The 19,279-nt window shown below is 35.7% G+C and overlaps 2 protein-coding genes across 2 annotated transcripts; one reads left to right on the top strand and one right to left on the bottom strand.

The window, feature by feature from the left end:
* The first annotated feature begins 297 nt into the window (after positions 1 to 297).
* LOC126583140 (auxin-responsive protein SAUR71-like) lies at positions 298 to 1,126 on the top strand. The gene has a single exon (XM_050247435.1). It carries the CDS (start codon positions 556 to 558, stop codon positions 1,000 to 1,002), a length of 447 nt encoding a protein of 148 aa, XP_050103392.1. The 5' UTR covers positions 298 to 555; the 3' UTR covers positions 1,003 to 1,126.
* A 4,590-nt stretch (positions 1,127 to 5,716) lies between these two features.
* LOC126582490 (protein SMALL AUXIN UP-REGULATED RNA 51-like) lies at positions 5,717 to 6,647 on the bottom strand. Its single transcript, XM_050246646.1, has one exon. It carries the CDS (start codon positions 6,561 to 6,563, stop codon positions 5,994 to 5,996), a length of 570 nt encoding a protein of 189 aa, XP_050102603.1. The 5' UTR covers positions 6,564 to 6,647; the 3' UTR covers positions 5,717 to 5,993.
* Between the last annotated feature and the right edge of the window lie 12,632 nt (positions 6,648 to 19,279).

The following is a 19,279-nucleotide window of genomic DNA, read 5'->3' as shown; positions in this document are numbered from 1 at the left end:
ACGTGATTCGTAAATGTGTGGTACACATAATTGTATAAAGAAAATTTGTGAAATTATGTCATGAGCTCATTAATTTATCATTACACCATAACGATGCTAACAAAAAGCCAAACCCCCTAACTATTAACTATTAATTGACCAAATACATAATGGCCGCCAAGTATAAGCACGTAAACAAGCCAAATATAGAGGTCGTTGTGAGAATTGCATGGCGGAGCACTCACCAAATTTGGTCTCCAATGGTTTGTTTGAATTCCTCTTTATATGTCACCACATTACAGCCAACTTAACGAACACTCACAAACCAATCATGACCAGTCCGTCTCCAATTCAAAACTTGTGTTTCGCAGAGAAAGAGTTCTTTCTTACATTGTAAAAAACTTTTTCTCTGCGAAAACACTAAGAAAAGAATGTTTCGTTTGTAAATAAATATGAATTCTTCTTATAAATCATAAAATCCTTTTGTGCTGCATGCATAGTTCTCCAACTTTCTAACCCAATATCCGAATCCATAACTAATTCATCATCGTCATCGTTCATCCTCAGCAGTGCAATATGAAGCAACAAATAGCAAGGCACATTGCATGGCCCAAGAACATGAACATTCAGCGCCTGTGGGTGTGGTTGCCCCCACTAAACCACAAACCAGGAGCTGTTACCGGGAAGAATATGGCGATAAACCTCTTGGAATCCGGTGAGAACTCCGATGGGTCATTGCTGGCCGGAGAATTGTCTGACGGCTGTCGCGGGGGAGCTTCAATGATGCAAGTTCCCAAAGGGTTCTTGGCAGTTTACGTGGGGCCCGAGCTTCGGAGGTTTGTCATCCCCATGAGCTGTTTGTCATCACCGGATTTTAGGGTTTTGATGGATAGAGTGGAAGAGGAGTATGGGTTTGAGCAAGAAGGTGCGCTTAAAATCCCTTGTGATGAAGAGGATTTTGAGCATATTTTGATGAGGTCTTTGGCAAACTATAAGAAGAATGATAAGAAGAAAAAGATCTAACAAATTGCTGTAAAGTTATAGTTTTATGTAATCCTTCTCCTATTTTAGGATGTGTATAACCAAGAATGTGTATAAACTTGACTCAGAATAATGACACGACAGAAAAAAATTTGTTCACATTTAATTCACTTGGATTGATTTACATATGACAAATAATTTTCCTTTCATATGTAATAAGGCTTATCTTGGTTTACTTTCCTCTTCTTCTTTGTCATTTTGTTCTCTTTTAATTTACTTGAATTGATTTAGAGCATCTCCAAATGAGACGTCAAGTTCAAAACATCAACTTTTAATTTGATAGCTGACTTGGCGATTTGGCATACTGTCAATATTTTCCTTCCACACGGTATGTCAAAATTTAATTTTTTTTAAACAAAAATAATATAAGTTGGGTTGTTGTTGATTTAAAAATAATAAAATAATACTTAAATATGCTAGCATTTAAGGTAAGGCAAGTGAAATGCCTTTGAAAATAGCGAAAATTATATTTGAACATAGCTTCAAATTTGACATCTCTTTGTCCATATCAGCTTACCCTTCTTATCCATGTTAGCTTTGACATCTCGATTGGAGTAAATGATACGTCATATATTACTGTTATAGCATTTTTGATATCTTCTTAGAGATGGTCTTAGGAATTAACTACGCATTAGTTGGTAAAAATGTGGTGTTTAATTAATGATGCACCCGCAATTATACAAAACACTTCTTATTAGTGGTTTTTGGAGAAGTGCTCTCGCCTCTAGGAAACATTAGCAATTGGATAGTTTGAGAAGTGTTTTTAGATAAAATGTTTTTTGAACCAATATTCTTCGTAAAGCAAGTTAATCCTTAAAAATATCTTCAAGTGTTTTTGGAATCCAAAAACATTAGTTTACGGGTTTGTTTGATAACTTTTTTTTTTTTTTTTTTTAGTTTTTAGGTTTTACTTTTTGAGTTTGAGATATGGGAGAAAAGTATATAGCTGGAAATGAGTGATCAAGATGATGTGCGGTGCAAGGGGAAGAATCAAAACAAAATCTTGAAAGTTAAAACAACTTATTTTGATTTTAGTAATTGATTTTTAGTATTCATTTTGTGTACATTAAATTATACGTTTCTTCTGTATCTCTCCCACCAGCATCCTCAACTCTTCTAGATCCCTCATTTCTCTCATCTACGTCCCTTCCCGCTCTCTCTCTCTCTCTCTCTCTCTCTCTCTCTCTCTCTCTCTCTCTCTAATACAAATATACAAACTAAACACTAACAAAAAGAGTAATTAAACAACCCTAATTTTTTTAATACTAAAAATGTTCAACATTTTGGTGTCAAAACTCAGATGGAGTCTGACTAAGTTCAACACATATTTGCTCTGAGTGTTGCTTTCGGCCTCAATGTCGCCGGATGGCTCGAGAGAAAGAAAGAATATGTATGCCCCTGTTGCAGGATGCCAACAGACAGTGGTGTGTGTAAGATTGTGCTATGTTTGCGCATAAACCTGACTACTTAACCCAAATGATTGTGCACCGAATGAGACACTGGTTCAATTAAGTTCTTTTTTATTCCTTGAGTGAATGAGGACTTGAAATCCAGTGCAAAGTAAGTGTATGCCTAAGTAGTAATTGAATAAGAAAGTAGAAATGAAAATAAAGCGGAAATTGGATGTAATCATTTCATGATGGAAGCAAGATTACAAACGTTTACAAAAGTGATTACAGGCTGATAAGCCAGTCTACATGACATGAAAAGTAAATAAACTTGAAAATATAAAGAAAGTAATAAACTCTAGTAAGATTCAAACCATGTTAGGACAAGAAAATGCTAAAGGACTAGACTAAAAGGGTAACATTGCCTCAATCAGGTGATCAAGATGGTTGGAATTGCATGTCAACCGAATCATACCATAGGTGTTATAGTTGCAAGAGTTTTAGATCTCAGGGATCATAGGCAGTGTTTGCTTCGAAAGAAGGCTTTGAGATTGTAGCTGAAGGGTTAGAGGCTTTGCTGAAAATCAATTTGGGTTGTGCTGAAAAGTTGTTGGGTTGATTGAAGAATCACTTGAGATTTGTATAAGATTGATTTTGACGAAGGTGGCTCTATTTAAAAGCATTAGAGAATGATCAACCTTGATATATCTTATCGTTGAGTTCGAGTAGGGGTAGATCGGTCATTTGGTACTAACAATTATTGCAATTCTTGGTTGGTGGCATTCGGCTGTGTCCTGTATGGTGGCATCCTGACATAGCATGTCAGGTGACGTGTTCATCGTCATTTAAGGGGCGAGATATTTTGGGTCTAGTTGTCTGCATGGAAAATGCACTTCGGAGAGGATTGGCTCCAAGTCCTCAAATGGATGTAGAGTGATGTGCGTTGGTCGTCCGAGCCCTAAGACAGACCTTATTTTTATGCATGACCCAAAACATGATCATTTCAAGATTTTTTACAATGCGAATAACAACTCTCTTATCTATATCCCACTATATAACAAATGAACAAAAATTAGCAGAGAGTCCCATGTTTCTTTATGAAAGATGCGTGGATATGCGAACTTTACACCTATATGATTAAATTTTCATTTTTTTTCCCTTATTGTAAATGTTAGTTTGAATTATAAAAGATTGATACTGGACAAGTAATGGAGTTGCATGTGAGTTTTAATAGCTGAAGCTTGAGGTTTCAGCGTCATGATCAGTGCTGGCAGCACAAGGATAACTTGCAATCCTTAAACTGCCTTATTATAACTATTTATGTTAAATGTAGGTGCAGTTTGATTAACAAAAACAAATGCTACTTGCATTTCCCACAAGTCCAGTTACCAGTACAAACAAAGCACAACATTGGTTATTGGAAGATGCTGCTGTTTGGAAATTTTTAAGTCTCTCTGCAAACCCTGCGTGTCCAGTAATTTTTCATCAGTTCCCAACTTGGCTAAGCTATAAGGTGATAGCTAGTCAAAACAGCTATAATTTATGGGAAGGGAAATCAAGATATGCATGCCTAGGCGGCTGACATGTTGCCTTGATCAACTAACTTAATTTATATTTGTTTTTTGGTTTAGCATTTGATAAACCTAATTTGAAGAAGTACATCTGCTTTGCAGTGGACTGCAGTAGTGCTGCCTGACTGTAATTAATAACTTAACAAAAATGTTATTATTACCATCTATTGTAGGGCCTATCTCTATTAGAGAGATGATACAAATAGATATAAATGTAGCACCGCTCACAACTTCAAATTTTGGAGTTAGCCTATCATGATTACTCATCTGAGTTGGTTCCTGAAAAAATAGATATGTGAGATTGTTCAGGGAAATTTAAGATTCACCCTCAAATCGACTGCCAATAAGAGTGACTGGCTCAAGATTATTTAAACTACTATGCAAAGCTTCCTGTAATGGTGTAGAAAAATTCTCACAAGCTCCCTCACGTATGACAACATTTCAACTCTGGAACTTGAACAAATATATTGCAGGGCGGTTGGACTCAAGAATAGCATACTCTGATACCATATTAATTAGAATATGAGCATGCAAATAAAACAGAGAGTATTAGGCAAGACTTCAATGTTAGATTCTTACTCTAAAAAATTGTTGCATGAAAATAGCACTCTTTTGTTGGGTTTTCTTTGGTAGGAAATAAATAAGTGCTTGAACTGGTGTTTCAGTCTCCCACTCCTCTTCATTTAGCTCATCATGCTGGGCAACCATTCGATTTGTTATTTGCTAATAACAACTAGCCATTTCTTCAAATGTATTGGCTAGCTACTGGAAAATGGTCATCTATTCCAGTTCTCAGCATTCCTGTCTTGATATTGTTTTCTTCCAAGACAAAGAAAGTCATCAATTAACTCATCATATGAAGATTATTTGATTCCTCACTTTTACCACTGATTTTACTCTCTCCTATTTGGCTTGAAGTCAAATTTTTTGACATAATTTTTTTCCTCTTATCACTCATGCATACATAGGATGAAAATTACAAAAAGGGAGACTTTGGATGCGGTCCCTAGTTATGAATAATCTTTGACTGAAACTTTGTTGGTTTTCAATTTTTGATCCAAGTCCCTAAAATTAATTGATAATTTATTTCTATGTACGTTACTATATTTTTTAAATTAAAAATTAAAATTTATAGTTGTTTATAGTAATGAGATTTTAAATAAAAAACATAATTTGTGGGATTACAAATATTAAAATATAAATATACTATTGTGTGTGTGTGTGTGTGTAAACATGGGTACATTCATAAAAAATAACCAAAAAATTATTGTATCAAAACATGGGTACATTCTTCAAAATGGGTACATTTAGCAAAAATAAAAATGGGTACAAATAAATAAAAAAATATGGGTACAATACAAATAAAATTTTAAAAAATATGGGCACAAAAAGAAATTAATATATGGGTACAAATTAAAATTGAAAGGAAAATTGGTACAAATTAAAAAAGGGTTGCAAATTAAAAATGGGTACAAACTAAAAATAAAAATATATGATAAAAAATTTAGCCATAAATATAAATATACTAATTGTAACATTTTTAATATTAAATGAATATATTTAGAAATAAAAAATATTTTATTATTGAAATAATTAATGATATTATTAATAAAAAGGACCTTGATCAAAAATTGAAAAGTAATAAGGTTTTAATCAATAGAGTAGTAAAAATAAGGATGAAAACCTAATTACTCCTTACAAAAATTACAATGACATTTAAATTTAAACTGAATAAAATTTTGGCTCTTCAAATTAAGATGGAAGTTTCATATCATTTGCACTAATGTGTTGGTAGCTACAACATAACTTGGATCTTAATTAAAGATCTCCAATCCAACTATTAACTAATAATTTCCATGTAGAACGAGAACTCTACCTTATTATCCACCCTAGATCCTCCTCTAATCACACTCTGCCTTCTTTCCATTACATTTATCTTCACAAAATAAAGCAAAAGAAAGAAGAAAAAAAATGGTGAAGAGCATATAATATCAAAATATATCAAAAGTATTCGTCATCTGCACATTTGAGGGTGATGAGGTGTAATCTCACAATCTGATGGAGACGAGCAAAAACCAATCATGTCTTTCTCTGCATTAATGAATCCAAACTCATTGTGCAAGGAAAAGACCTCCCTTTTCTCTTCAACAATCTTCAAGATCTTCTCAAACGCTGACACTTCACATGGAATCTTGAGCACACCTTCTCGCTGAAACCCGAATTCCTCTTCGGCTTCCTGGAGCAGAATCCTAAAAGCTTGGTGACCCAAGTACTCAGTTGGGACGACGAATCTCTTCAGCTCCTTCCCAACACACATTGCAAGAAACCCTTTTGGCACGATGACATTTTGAGTCTTGGAAACATCTGAGAAAGAGAGTGTTCTCTTGAAGAACTTCATGCTTCTGCTGCTGCCATTGCTGCTGGTACTAGTGGTAGTGCTATTGGCATTATTAATTATGCTATAAGCTGATAAGGAATTGGTTGTCGTGGTGTTTTTAGGAGCGTTTGCTAGCTTTTTCCACTTCTTTAAGATCTGTTGGAGCCTAACAATCTCCCTAATCTTGTTAGACTTCTTTGAATCCATGAAGCAGAAATGGGGGCTAGTAGATGCAGAAAAAAGATTGGCTTTGTGGTCTTTCGTGTGAAGTCTGAAGCAGGTGGCAGGATTTAAAGGAGTTGGGGAGGCTTCGAGTGATGAATTGATTGGAATATTTTAATTCTAAGGGCTAAATATTTTATATTGCATTATCATTAAATTTCGGGTACGTCGGTTGCTGGGGCAACTGCCTCAAGAATCATAACCCCATCAATGTCTTTTGTTGTTTAATCCCGAGGAGGTGCCCTGTGGCAGCTGCTACCTTCCAGGTTTCTGAAGCCTGACTACCTTGGTTTTTGCATTTTATTTTACGGCTTTATTTACTCTCCCTCACTCACCACTCTTTCACGAGCACTAGCATGATTCATAGCTCCACCCTCATATAGGAATTAGGGGAAATTGAAAAACTAAACCCTTATTCTTCTTCAATATTTTACGTACATAGCCAGTCGAGGCCCCATCAAGCAGTGTTTGAATTACTGGTTAAAATTTTCTCAGTCCAAAGATAAAATTGGCAAAGTCTTCAGCATGCATGTTCAAAATTTGGCTACATTTCAAATTAAACTAATTCATGTTTTACCAGTTTAAACTAGTTCTATTGATCATGACAATAATGATTAAATAGCATTACAAAGATTTGCTACAATATTCCACAATTTAAGCTTATAAATAATCATATCCCAAATAGAATCTAGTAACATAGGGAATTTTCATTGCCCCTACGAACTCATATTAATGTGTTCAATATACATATATATGCTTAGCCGTGCACCTTTTATTTTCACTAATATGTTTAGCCGTACACATTTTATTTTCATTAATATGTTTAGCCAATCCACTCCATTCGATCGATACATACATATATAATCATTAATTAATATTCTAGTGATTCACACCCACTCAATCTTTTAGAGAAATTCTTGCATGCAATAATATCTTTCGAAGACTGTAGTAGAAAAATCATTATTCTTTAATTAAAGTTGAGTTACTTTTACCTCTAATACTCATGCATGTTTGGATGTCAGAAAACTTTTGGAATGTAGTATTTTTCGGATTTGGATCCTCGCCGGGATCTAGGGATCAACACATCTGGACCGTTGATCAAAAATCGTGCTGCCTCAATTAAATACTTTTTATATTTTTAAAAGTAAAGTAGCCTCGTTTTACGTGAAAAATATAAATAAAAAAAATTATGACCGTACGATTTTTTATCAACAGTCCACGTGTGTTAATCATTAGGATTCCCAGAAAATAGATCTGGAGATGATCCAAATCCGTATTTTTCTTATTGCAATTGGAGTATTTTTCGTACCCGAAATATTTTATATTGCATTACCATAAACAGTCAAAACCCACAAGGCATCAAGATTGCTTTGCCAAAATTATTAACTCTCCAAGCTTTTCTGTCTTGGTATCCACACTGGATGTATAATAATGTTTCCAATTGAATTTCTTTTTAGATTATTAGGTCTTGAGATGCTTGGAAGATCGGGGAAGACGGCACCCAATGCTATTCCATGTGATATGACCTTTATTTTAATCGAAAATTAAAGAGAAATGATCAAATAAAATAAGAGTAAATTGTAACAATGGTCCTTCAACTTTAATCAAATTGGAGCAATGGTCCCTCAACTAAAAATTCATTACCATTGGTCCCTCAACTTATCAAAATGTGTAACTATAGTCATTTTCATCAATTTCGTCAAAATTTTGTCAAAATAAGTTATGTTGGAATAACCATTTATATAATTAGGGTCTCTCAACTCATCAAAGTGTGTAATTATGGTCATTTTCGTCAACTACATCAAAAAATTTGTCAAAACGAGTTATGTTGGAAGGACCATTGCTACAATTGGGTTAAAGTTAAGGGATCATTTCTCTAATTGAATTAAAATTGAGGGACCAATGATAATGAATTTTTAGTTGAGGGACCATAGCTGCACGTTTTGATGAGTTGAGAGACCAATGGTAATGAATTTTTAGTTGAGGGACAGAAGCTCCAATTGAGTTAAAGTTAAGGGACCATATCTACAATTTACTCATAAAATAAAGGAACTCTAACGAAAAGTTTCCGGTACTGTTCACTTTAACGAAAAACCATATTTTTACATTAAAAAGTCAATCCTTGTACTATTCACGTTACATTTTATTTTGTCCTTATCGTTAAAACTCAAAGTTTTCAAACTTTTTTCATTAGTTTTCCTATAAAATAATGCTTAACCTACAAGTTGACACACAGATACATAGAGTGAACATGGAAGTCCTTTTCATTCTACCTTGTGATCATTAATTATATGGCCTTTTCTAATGGGTTTGACTAACACTGGATTAATTAAATGATTAGTTGTGGCATGTTCATGTTCATGTTCATACAAGAAAACTTTGTTATATTTTAAGATGGGAATAGAAAAAAAAAATGTAATTTAAGTTTTATTTATATTTTCCGGTCAAGATGGATGTTTTATATCTCTTTATTGGAGAATTTTTCAGTTAATTAAAAAAATAAAATACATATTAAAGACATTTTAACATCTCTCATTGGAGATCGATGCTCTTAATTAAGGAGTCTATTGGAGATGATCGCTCTCAACTAAATACACCGAGTGTTTTATTACAAAAGATTTTGAACTTGAGACACGATAAATTAAAGAGAAAGTTCATAATCACTACCACAATCCACCACCTTCAACTATATATAATGCATTATGAAATAGATCCCAATTAAGTTTAACAATTAACAAATTGGGAAAGAAACTATGGGTTATGCAACCAACATGTATTAAAATAGGAAGTAATAATGCACAATAATTTTTTGGTCAAGGGTCCAATTAAGGAGATGAACAAATCGTACAATTAGATGTAAATGGGTTTTTTAACTAGGGTATGGCAATTGGTTACTATCTAGATATTGGGATAGGTGTCTTTCATTACCTTAAGCATTGAATGGTTGTAAAGCACATGATGCATGGAGGGGCTTTAAGAGCACAAAATCTCCGTACTTTGATTGTTTAACTATTAATTCTGGTTTCTGCGAAAGGTTTGGAATCTAATGTAACTTTTCTTTGTGTTTTTGAGCACATGACATGAGCTTGGTTATGGGCGTTAATTAAACAAATTATTAAGAGATCAAATAAAGAAATATAAAAGCTCTTTATGCATGTGTAAAAACAGGCTACACGTACCTGGTTATATAGTGCCTCCACAGATTATGATCAATCGACTACCATACTTAATTGGCAGTGGCACACACAATCATAAAATCCTTATATTAATGATCTATAGAATTTGATGGAAAGTCTCTTGGTAGACGATGCAAAAGGTTCATTTGGAAGATAGAAAGGAAAACTAAAAGGCTTTGGGCTGGTTTGGATGTGCTTTTAAAATGATTGAAAGTGTTTTTAGAGAAAATGTTTTTGGATTCCCAAAGCACTTAAAGTGCTTTCTACAAGAATGTTTTTTCAAGATTTACTAGCATTTTTTCTAAAGATTGTTTCCAAAAATAATTTCAACAAAAGCACTTTCAATCATTTTATTTACCAGCATTTTTATCTATACATATTGAAATTCCACTTAGAATGTTAAACACTAATTTTGTCAACTTTGCTGTTTTCCAGTGCTATACCAACTAAATTAGTTTTTTTTATTTATTTATAAAGAAACCTTGACTGTATGATATTTTATTGAAATAAAAAAAAAGTTACATCAGGAGAACTCACGCCTTCATTCAAGAGTTCAACTCATTTTCACCACTGTGGTAAATGACCACTTGTTTACCCTTTTTATATTGAAAAAATACAAATATTTCTCTTATGCACATTTTTTTGGCTTTTAAAAAAAAAAAATATAATATTCAGTATGACACTTTTTTACGGAACTCTTATCCTCAACAAGGAAAAAAAAAGCCAGGCCTCTTAAAGATAAGAGGTTATGGGAAGTGTATCCATCTACAATGGTAATTGCAGGCTTGCAGCAATGTTTTAAAAATGTAATAAGTTTTCCAAGATTATAAGCTTCAAGATTGATGAATATTTTTGGGAGTATGATATTTTTGCACAACATTTTAATACCATATGAGGTAAAAGCTGGTGCGTACATGTAATATCAATTCATGAATATTTATGTATTTGGTTGTAGATGTAGGAAAAGAAACACCTCTCTCTATTGGGGTATATATTGCTTTTCCTATCTTTCATGATGATCACTTGATAAGTCAAGTGATCGATGAGAAAGAAAGTGATAGCGAGATACAAGAAAAAAAATTGAGGTTTCACTATAAAACCAATTGATAATATGGGAAGTAACCAAACTTATTTATAAACCCATGCAAGGTCCATCATCCTATCAATGTGGGATTCATTCTCAATACGCCCCCTCAAATGTGGCGAATTTTCAAGCCTAACACGTGGACAACACAAACGAGGTGACATGGAGCATGTGTGGCCTTTGGACTTCACTTGTGGAACAACCTCTGATACCAGGAAGTTGAGCTTCCGTCATAAACCAATTGGCATTATAGGAAGTGCCTCAACTTACTTATAAGCTCATGCAAAGTCCATTTTATCGTCAATGTCTTATTCATTCTTAACAATATATCTTCGGTACATGAAAGTTTTCTCTGTGCATATTATTTGATACATCATATTTTAAACGGTGATACAGTAGTCTTCCCAGCATTACTCAACATTTTGTAACCAATTAACTTCAATATTTGCTAGCAATCAATAAAAATGATGACGATCTTTTTTGTGTTATTCCATGCGAAGAATGATCTAAGCTACTATATATATACACAAACATAATTAGGTTCTCTTTGGGCTGCAATGAGTGAGAATGCAAATGCATGCATGCAAAAGCATTAATGCAGCACAGATAGATATGGGCTAAAAGAGGTGCATCTCTCTCCTAGAACTGATACAGCAGGCAGAAAGAGAAATATCAAGTGGGAAGGGTCAGGTCTTTTCTCAAATTGCCTACAAATTGATCGAGGGAGCGGATAATATATATCATCATCCTCAGTTGCAGGTTTGCATGGAATAAAGAAACCAAGTGAGCTGAACGGGGTCACTCTCACAAAATGTGAACCAAATAACAAATCAAATCTGGTGACTCTCACTGACTGAATCAGTTCTAACATGTAATGATGTAAATACATATACGTATATCCCATTTCCACTAAAAATAAAAAATAAAAATAAATAAAAAAGCAAGCAAATCCCAATGGGACCCTTCCAATCATGCATTTTTTCATTTATCATATACATTTTGTGGCCATTGTTAGTTTAGCATATCTTTATGGGGCTTCTCCAATCATGCTTTTTTCATGACAAAGGAAAACAAATGATGATCAAGTTCACAATAAAAATACTACGGCCACACCGTAATTGGTATGGTTTCTGACAAAAATTATTATCCATATTTTTTCTATAACATTTCTCTCACATGTATGTGGTAATATGAACTCTCAATTTTATTATGCATTGAGTTCCAACAAGAAATTATATATGTACAACGTTGCGTATATAGCTATAAACCTAATTTTACAATGATCGCTTATTTACCCCCAAATAGCTGGCAAGTTCGGGGGGTAAAACCATATCATCAATTGTCTTTTATCAAAATAAAAAGTCAAATTTATCCCTGAACATATGGGTCTATATAAATAATTTAAAATCATCAACATGGATGTATTAGATTATAATGATGTTCTTTTGTAATTATTAAATCTTTTGTAATAATTAAATAGTCTGAAAACATAACAGTTGAAATCTTCCTCCATAATAATAATAAAAAAACAAAAAAAGATTTGTGCTAAATGAAGGATTTGGATCCTAGAGATCAACGCACATGGACCGTTGATAAAAAATCATGCTGCTACAATTTTTTCTTTTTTTATATATTTCACGTAAAACAAGGCTACTTTACTTTTAAAAATATAAAAAGTATTTAATTGTGGCCGCACGATTTTTTATCAACGGTTCATGTAAGTTGATTCCTAAAATCCCAGCGAGGATCCAAATCCCTAAATGAAGAGTGTTTGCGATTCAACATGTGGAATTTGTGGGAACCATTTCATGGATCAACGGTTCATGTAAGTTGATTCCTAAAATCCCGGCAAGGATCCAAATCCCTAAATGAAGAGTGTTTACGATTCAACATGTGGAATTTGTGGGAACCATTTCATGGTGGACAATGAGAGAGAGAAAGAGAGAGAGAGAGAGAGAGAGAGATGGATTGTCTGCCCTCCCCTCTCCATACCCTCTCTATACTCTCCTATTTTGTGCGATCACGGTTAAGCCATGTCAACATTTGTTTTTTGTCTTATTATTTTTATAAAAATATTAATATAAAATGTTGACGTGGCTTAACCGTGACCGCACAAAACAGGAGAGCATGGGGAGGGTATGGGAAAGGGAGGGCAGACAATCCATCTCCGAGAGAGAGAGGGCATTTGCTTAATAACAAGCAAGCATCGCCGTTAGAGGAAATTTATCACATCACATGTCCAAATAGTTGACAACTCTAATTAATTACCCAACTGCTCCAAATCATGAGCATGCAACATGTCACATGCAGAGGGGGCGTTCAGGGGAGCAAAAGTTGCACTCGCACAATGTCTCAAATTTGAAACGGTTTTTAAATTTTTGTCATCTAACATCATGTAATAATGTTTTGTATTTAAAAAAATTGCTTTTATTAGCACTTTAAAGCGCATTGTGCACTCCTTATAAGAGTATTTTTCTTTCTTTCTAAATATAAAAACTTGGAGTACAACGAGATATTTTGAGTGTCAATAATAACACCTTGAAAAGGAACAATTTCTTAATTTTATTATATAACAATGTTATACATTCAAGTGAAATTTTAAAGTTAGAGGTTCGATGTTTTTTTTTTTTTCATGTTTGGCTGTTTAAGAAAAAAATGTTTTTGATTATTTAGTGAAGTTTATGTTTGTAACTATTTTTACTGATCATTAAGGACATTTGTAAATATGCAATCAGTGAGTGCTAAAGTTTGTTTTGATTTTTTTTTTTAATAAACGATATTATCTACTTTAAGATGGTGAGGGAGTGGGCTAAGCCTGACAATGAGCTAACAATAATGTGGCTTGTTGATGCACAAAATCAAAATCAGTGAGGACTTTGGTATAACATAAAATATTAAGTTTGTGACCTTCGCTAGATTGCTCCGGTCACTAGTATGGATAAGAATGTAAATGATAAAAACAGGGAAGCAAACACAAGATGTACGTGGTTCACCCAGATTGGCTACGTCCACGGAGTAGAGGAGTTCTCATTAATTGTGAAGGGTTTACACAAGTATGTAGGTTCAAGCTCTCCTTTAATGGGTACTAGTGAATGATTTAGTACAAATGACATTAGAAAATATTGTGAGAGAATGATCTCTATTTATAGAAGAGAGTTTCTAGTTTCATTCTGACATTGACACGTGTTGTGTTGTGATTGGCTTCTGATGTTGACACGTGTCGCTCTATGATTGGCTTCTGATGTCGACACATGTCGCGTTGTGATTGGCCTCTTGGTTGGAAGGAAACTCTTCTGGGTCCTTGACGGTATAACGTTGACCGGTGCTCAGTAGTTTCGGGATTGGTCAAGTATGGTACAAATAGTGCTCCCCTAAGTTCCCGAGTGAGGGAAGCTCCTCGGTTGAGGACTTGCAAGATCCAAGCCATTGAGTAATCCCGAAACTTCTAAGTACCCAAGTGTGGTATCATTTTCAGTTGCCTTATCTGTCTCATACGTAGATGTGGCATCTTCTTTGGAAGTACTTTTCCTTCATCCAGGGGTGGTATCTTTAACTGATGAAGATGCACAGGTAATGTATCAATTTCACTTGAAGCTTATTTGTAGTTTCGGGCTTGGTTAAGTGCGATACAAAACCCTATAGTAGGAGTCCCCCAAGTCGCCGAGCTAGAAGATTTGCCGAAAGAGGTAACAAACAAAGTAAGCAATCAAACTTCCAAGCAAGCAACCTGGATCAGAGGTTCGACTTCGGCTTCCGGTTTATTGTTCTCCTTCTCTTTGTGTCGTAAACAGCAACAAGGATAAGGAGAAGCAAATAGAGAAGAGATGATATGAGATACTTTTACTTTTGAAGACGTAACTTTCCACAGGCTTATTCTTGAACTGGGCTGAAGGGTTTTATGGTTTCGTCCAGAGTATAAGGCCGACTCAAGAATTTGAGGGTCAAAACAGGTCCATCAAATCAAGAGTGCGTTCAACCTTGATGATATGGGATACTTTTACTGTTAATGAAGTAGTGGATGAATCGACACGTGTTCTGTTGCGCTTATCTCCACATGTTTCCTTGTATCATTCTTACTTGCCCTATCTGTTCCTCAGGCAGATATGGTATCTTTTCTGGAAGCATAAGATGTTGAAGATGAGTACTCGAGAGCAATTCCACGTAAGTAGTCAGACAACGGGTTCCAGGAAGTCAGTTCCTGACTGGAAGCTTGATTCCAAGTGCTGACTGATTGTTCTCTTTCTCATTGTCTTGCAGGTAAGAACAAGGGCAAAGGAAAAGATAGGGAAAAAGCATGATATGATATACTCTTGCTTTTGACCCTAATGATATGAGATACTCTTGCTCTGGTGTGGCTAGTTTGCATAGGTATTATTGGGGGGGAAGAAAGCTGAGTATTTCGAGAGGCTTCATTGGGAGTGCCCTCTCAGATATGAGGAAGGGTTGAGCATTTTTGCAGGTCTTGGCCGTAGAGGATGGAGGTCGACATATATAGGAGTTTCCCTAACAACAAGTAGTAATGTTATTCCTTTGCCCTTCTTGGTCGTGGCAATGTAGTGAGAGCTGCAAGCTTCACGTGTTTTAACTTTGTCAGAGCACTTTGAAAAAGTGGTATGCGGTATCTGGAAAGCTGATGTTGCGTGTGAAGATTGCAGACAAGCTTTATCCCAGGAAATTTGATTCTCGAAGTTTGAAGAGCGATGCCTCTTCGGTTTTCGAACAAGCAATCCTGTCAGGGATCTGGCTCTTGAGATTCAGATAACGATGCCTCTTCGATTTTTGAGAAAGCAATCTTGTTGGGAGTCTGGCTCTTGAGATTCGAAGAGCGGTGCCTCTTTGATTTTTGAGAAAGTAATAATGTTGGGAGTCTGACTCTCAAGATTCGGAGGGCGGTGCCTCTTTGATTTTTGAGCAAGTAATAATGCTATTCCTTTACCCTTCTTGGTCATAGCAATGTAGTGAGAGCTGCAAGCTTCACATGTTTTAACGTTGTCAGAGCGCTTTGAAAAAGTAGTCTGTGGTATCTGAAAAGCTGATGTTGTGTGTGAAGATTGCAGACAAGTTTTATCCAAGGAAATCTGGCTCTCGAAGTTCGAAGAGTGGTGCCTATTTGGTTTTTGAACAAGCAATCATGTCGGGGATCTGACTCTCGAGATTCAGAAAACGATGCCTCTTCAATTTTTGAGAAAGCAATTCTGTTAGGAGTCTGACTCTTGAGATTCAGATAGCAGTGCCTCTTCGATTTTTGAGAAAGTAATCATGTTGGGAGTCTGGCTCTCGAGATTCAAATAGTGGCGCCTCTTCGATTTTTAAGCAAATAATCTTGTTATGAGTGTTTTCTCGAATGTGAGTAAAGGTTGTGCATTTTTGCCAATCTGCCTTGCCACGGAGCACGAAGGTTGACACACATTGGGACTTTCTAGTTATCAAGCAGTGGTGCTGTTCCTTTACCCTTATGGGTAATAGTAGGGTAGCTGGACCTTCAAAATTTATGTGTCTAAACTTTGTCAGAGATCTTTAGCAAAGTTATATGTGGTATCCAATGAGCTGATGTTGCATGTGGAAAGTGGTGCCTCTTCGAAATCCGGAGAGTGGTGCCTCTTCGAAATCCGAAAAGTAGTGCCTCTTCAATTCTTGAACCAACAACCCTGTTGCCATTTCTTTTATAAGGGCACAAATTGTGTGCAAGGAGTACATTCAAAGAGTTATTGCTTGTAGGAATTTTCCCCTTACTTCAGAGATTTATTGCACCTCATTTCTCATTCATTATTTCTGAGAATGTCTGGCCCATCCGACCGTCGTTTTGACTTGAACTTTGGTGAAGAGGCAGCCATGCCTTCTCAAGACAACATATGACGCCCATCCTTCTTATCCCCTACTGGTCTTCTTACCGTTGGGGACTCTGTGATGAAGAATGATATGACCGCTGCGGTGGTGGCCAGGAACATTTTCACTCTCAAAGATAACATACTACTTTCCAAACGATATGATGAGTTGGCTATTAAGGATTCTCTAGCTCTCATTGTTCAGTGTGCAGGTTATGTGTCTAATATGGCCCAACGTTTATTTGCTCGAACCCACCAAGTTGAATCATTGGCGGCTGAAGTGATAAGTCTCAAACAGAAGATCAGAGGGCTCAAGCATGAGAATAAATAGTTGCACAGGCTCGCACATAACTATGCTACAAACATGAAGAGGAAGCTCGACCAGCTGCAGGAATCTGATGGTCAGATTTTACTTGATCATCAGATGTTAGTGGGTTTGTTCCAAAGGCCTTTATTGTCTTCGTCTTCTGGGGCTGTACCGCGTAATGAAGCTCTAAATGTTCAACCTTCGGTGCCTTCTCCTTCTGGGGTTCTGCCTAGTACTGAGGCTCCGAATAATCTCTCTCTGGTGCCTCATCTTTCTAGGGCTCTGCCGACTACTGAGACTTCTCTTGAGCAACCTTTGTGAAGGCTCCCTCTTGTTTGTTTATTTTGATTCATGTATATGTACATATTTGTAACTTATCAGAGATATCAATAAACAAGATTTGCTTCATTTCAACGTATTGTGTTAAATACACCAAGGCCTTCTTCACTAAGTTTTTTGAATTTTTCCTTTTGTTGAAGCTTGTATGTTGAAGCTTTGTGAGTGAAGCATGTAGGTTGAGGTAGTGCTCCCATAATTTCCTGAGTGAGGAAAACTTCTCGTTTTGAGACTTGAAAAATCCAAGTCACTGAGTGGTCGTGAGACTTCCGAGTATCAATGTGCAGTAGCATATGGTAGGAGTCCTCCAAGTCTCCGGTCGAGGGAGTTGACGAATGAGGCATTTCCTTTCTAAGTGGTAGCCCAAAACTCCTTCTTCATATATATTTGTTATGAAAGTTGTTAGGCCCAAATAAGAAGAGGCCTATGCAATTTTTTTTTTTCAATTTTTTTTTTCGAATTTTCGAAATTTTGAATTTTCAAATTTTTGAATTTTCAAATTTTCGAAAAAGTTTTGTAGGTGAAGCTTTGATGTTGAAGCTTTGTAGGTGAAGTTTTGAGGTTGAAACTTTGTTGGGCACCATGAATTGATTTTGCTTCACACTATCTTGATCAAGATAGTGTGAAGCTTTTGTAGGTGAAGCTTTTGTGTTGAAACTTTGTAGGTGAAGTTTTTGTGGGTGAAGCTTTTGTGGGTCAATCTTTTGTAGGTGAAGCTTTTATGGGTCAAGCTTTTGTTGGTCAAACTTTTATGGGTGAAGCTTTTGTAGGTCAAGTTTTTGTGGGTCAAGCTTTTGTGGGTCAAGCTTTTGTAGGTAAAGCTTTTGTGGATGAAGCTTTTGTAGGTCAAGCTTTTGTGGGTCAAGCTTTTGTAGGTGAAACTTTTGTGTTGAAGCTTTTGTGGGTGAAGCTTTTGTGTTGAAGCTTTGTAGGTGAAGCTTTGGTGTTGAAGCTTTGTAGGTGAAGCTTTGGTGTTGAAGCTTTGTAGGTGAAGCTTTGTTGGGCACCATGACTTGATTTTGCTTCACACTATCTTGATCAAGATAGTGTGAAGCTTTTGTAGGTGAAGCTTTTGTGTTGAAGCTTTGTAGGTGAAGCTTTTGTAGGTGAAGCTTTTATGGGTCAAGCTTTTGTAGGTGAAGCTTTTGTGGGTCAAGTTTTTGTGGGTCAAGCTTTTGTAAGTGAAGCTTTTGTGGGTGAAGCTTTTGTGGGTCAAGCTTTCGAGTCGAAACTTTGTTGGTGAAGCTTTGGAGTTGAAGCTTTGTAGATGAAGCTTTGGAGTTGAAGTTTTTGTTGGGTACCATGAATTGATTTTGCTTCATACTATCTTGATCAAGATAGTGTGAAGCTTTTGAAAATTTGTAGTTGTCCTCTATTGATGAAGCTTTTGTTGGTGAAGCTTTGGAGTTGAAGTTTTGTAGGTGAAGCTTTGAAGTTGAAGCTTTGTAGGTGAAGCTTTGGAGTTGAAGCTTTTGTTGGGTACCATGAATTGATTTTGCTTCACACTATCTTGATCAAGATAGTGTGAAGCTTTTGAGAATTTGTAGTTGTCCTTCATTGATGAAGCTTTGTTGAATTTCCCAATTTATTTTTTATTTTTTTGGGAAACTAGAAATTTGAAAATGTGGGAGAGACAACATATACAAATTTTGCTTCCACACTGTTGAGCAAGAGATTGTGATGCGAGCCACACCTTGTAGTAGTCGAAGGTTTGGATGAACTATATAAATTGAATTTGCTTCGAAGGTCTGAGAATTGTAGTTGCCTTCCATTGATGAAGCTTTTGTTGGCACCATAAATTGGTTTTGCTTCACACTGTCTTGATCAAGAGTGTGTGAAGCTTTTGAGAATTGTGGTTGAACTCCTTTGGTGAAGCTTTGTTGGCACCATAAATTGGTTTTGCTTCACACTGTCTTGATCAAGAGTGTCTGAAGCTTTTGAGAATTGTGGTTGCCCTTCATTGATGAAGCTCT

The sequence above is a fragment of the Malus sylvestris genome, chromosome 9 (assembly GCF_916048215.2).
Source record: "Malus sylvestris chromosome 9, drMalSylv7.2, whole genome shotgun sequence".
NCBI classification, from domain to species: Eukaryota; Viridiplantae; Streptophyta; class Magnoliopsida; order Rosales; family Rosaceae; genus Malus; species Malus sylvestris.
The sequence above is the reverse complement of the archived record's forward strand: the minus strand, read 5'-3'. Positions and strand labels throughout refer to the sequence as shown.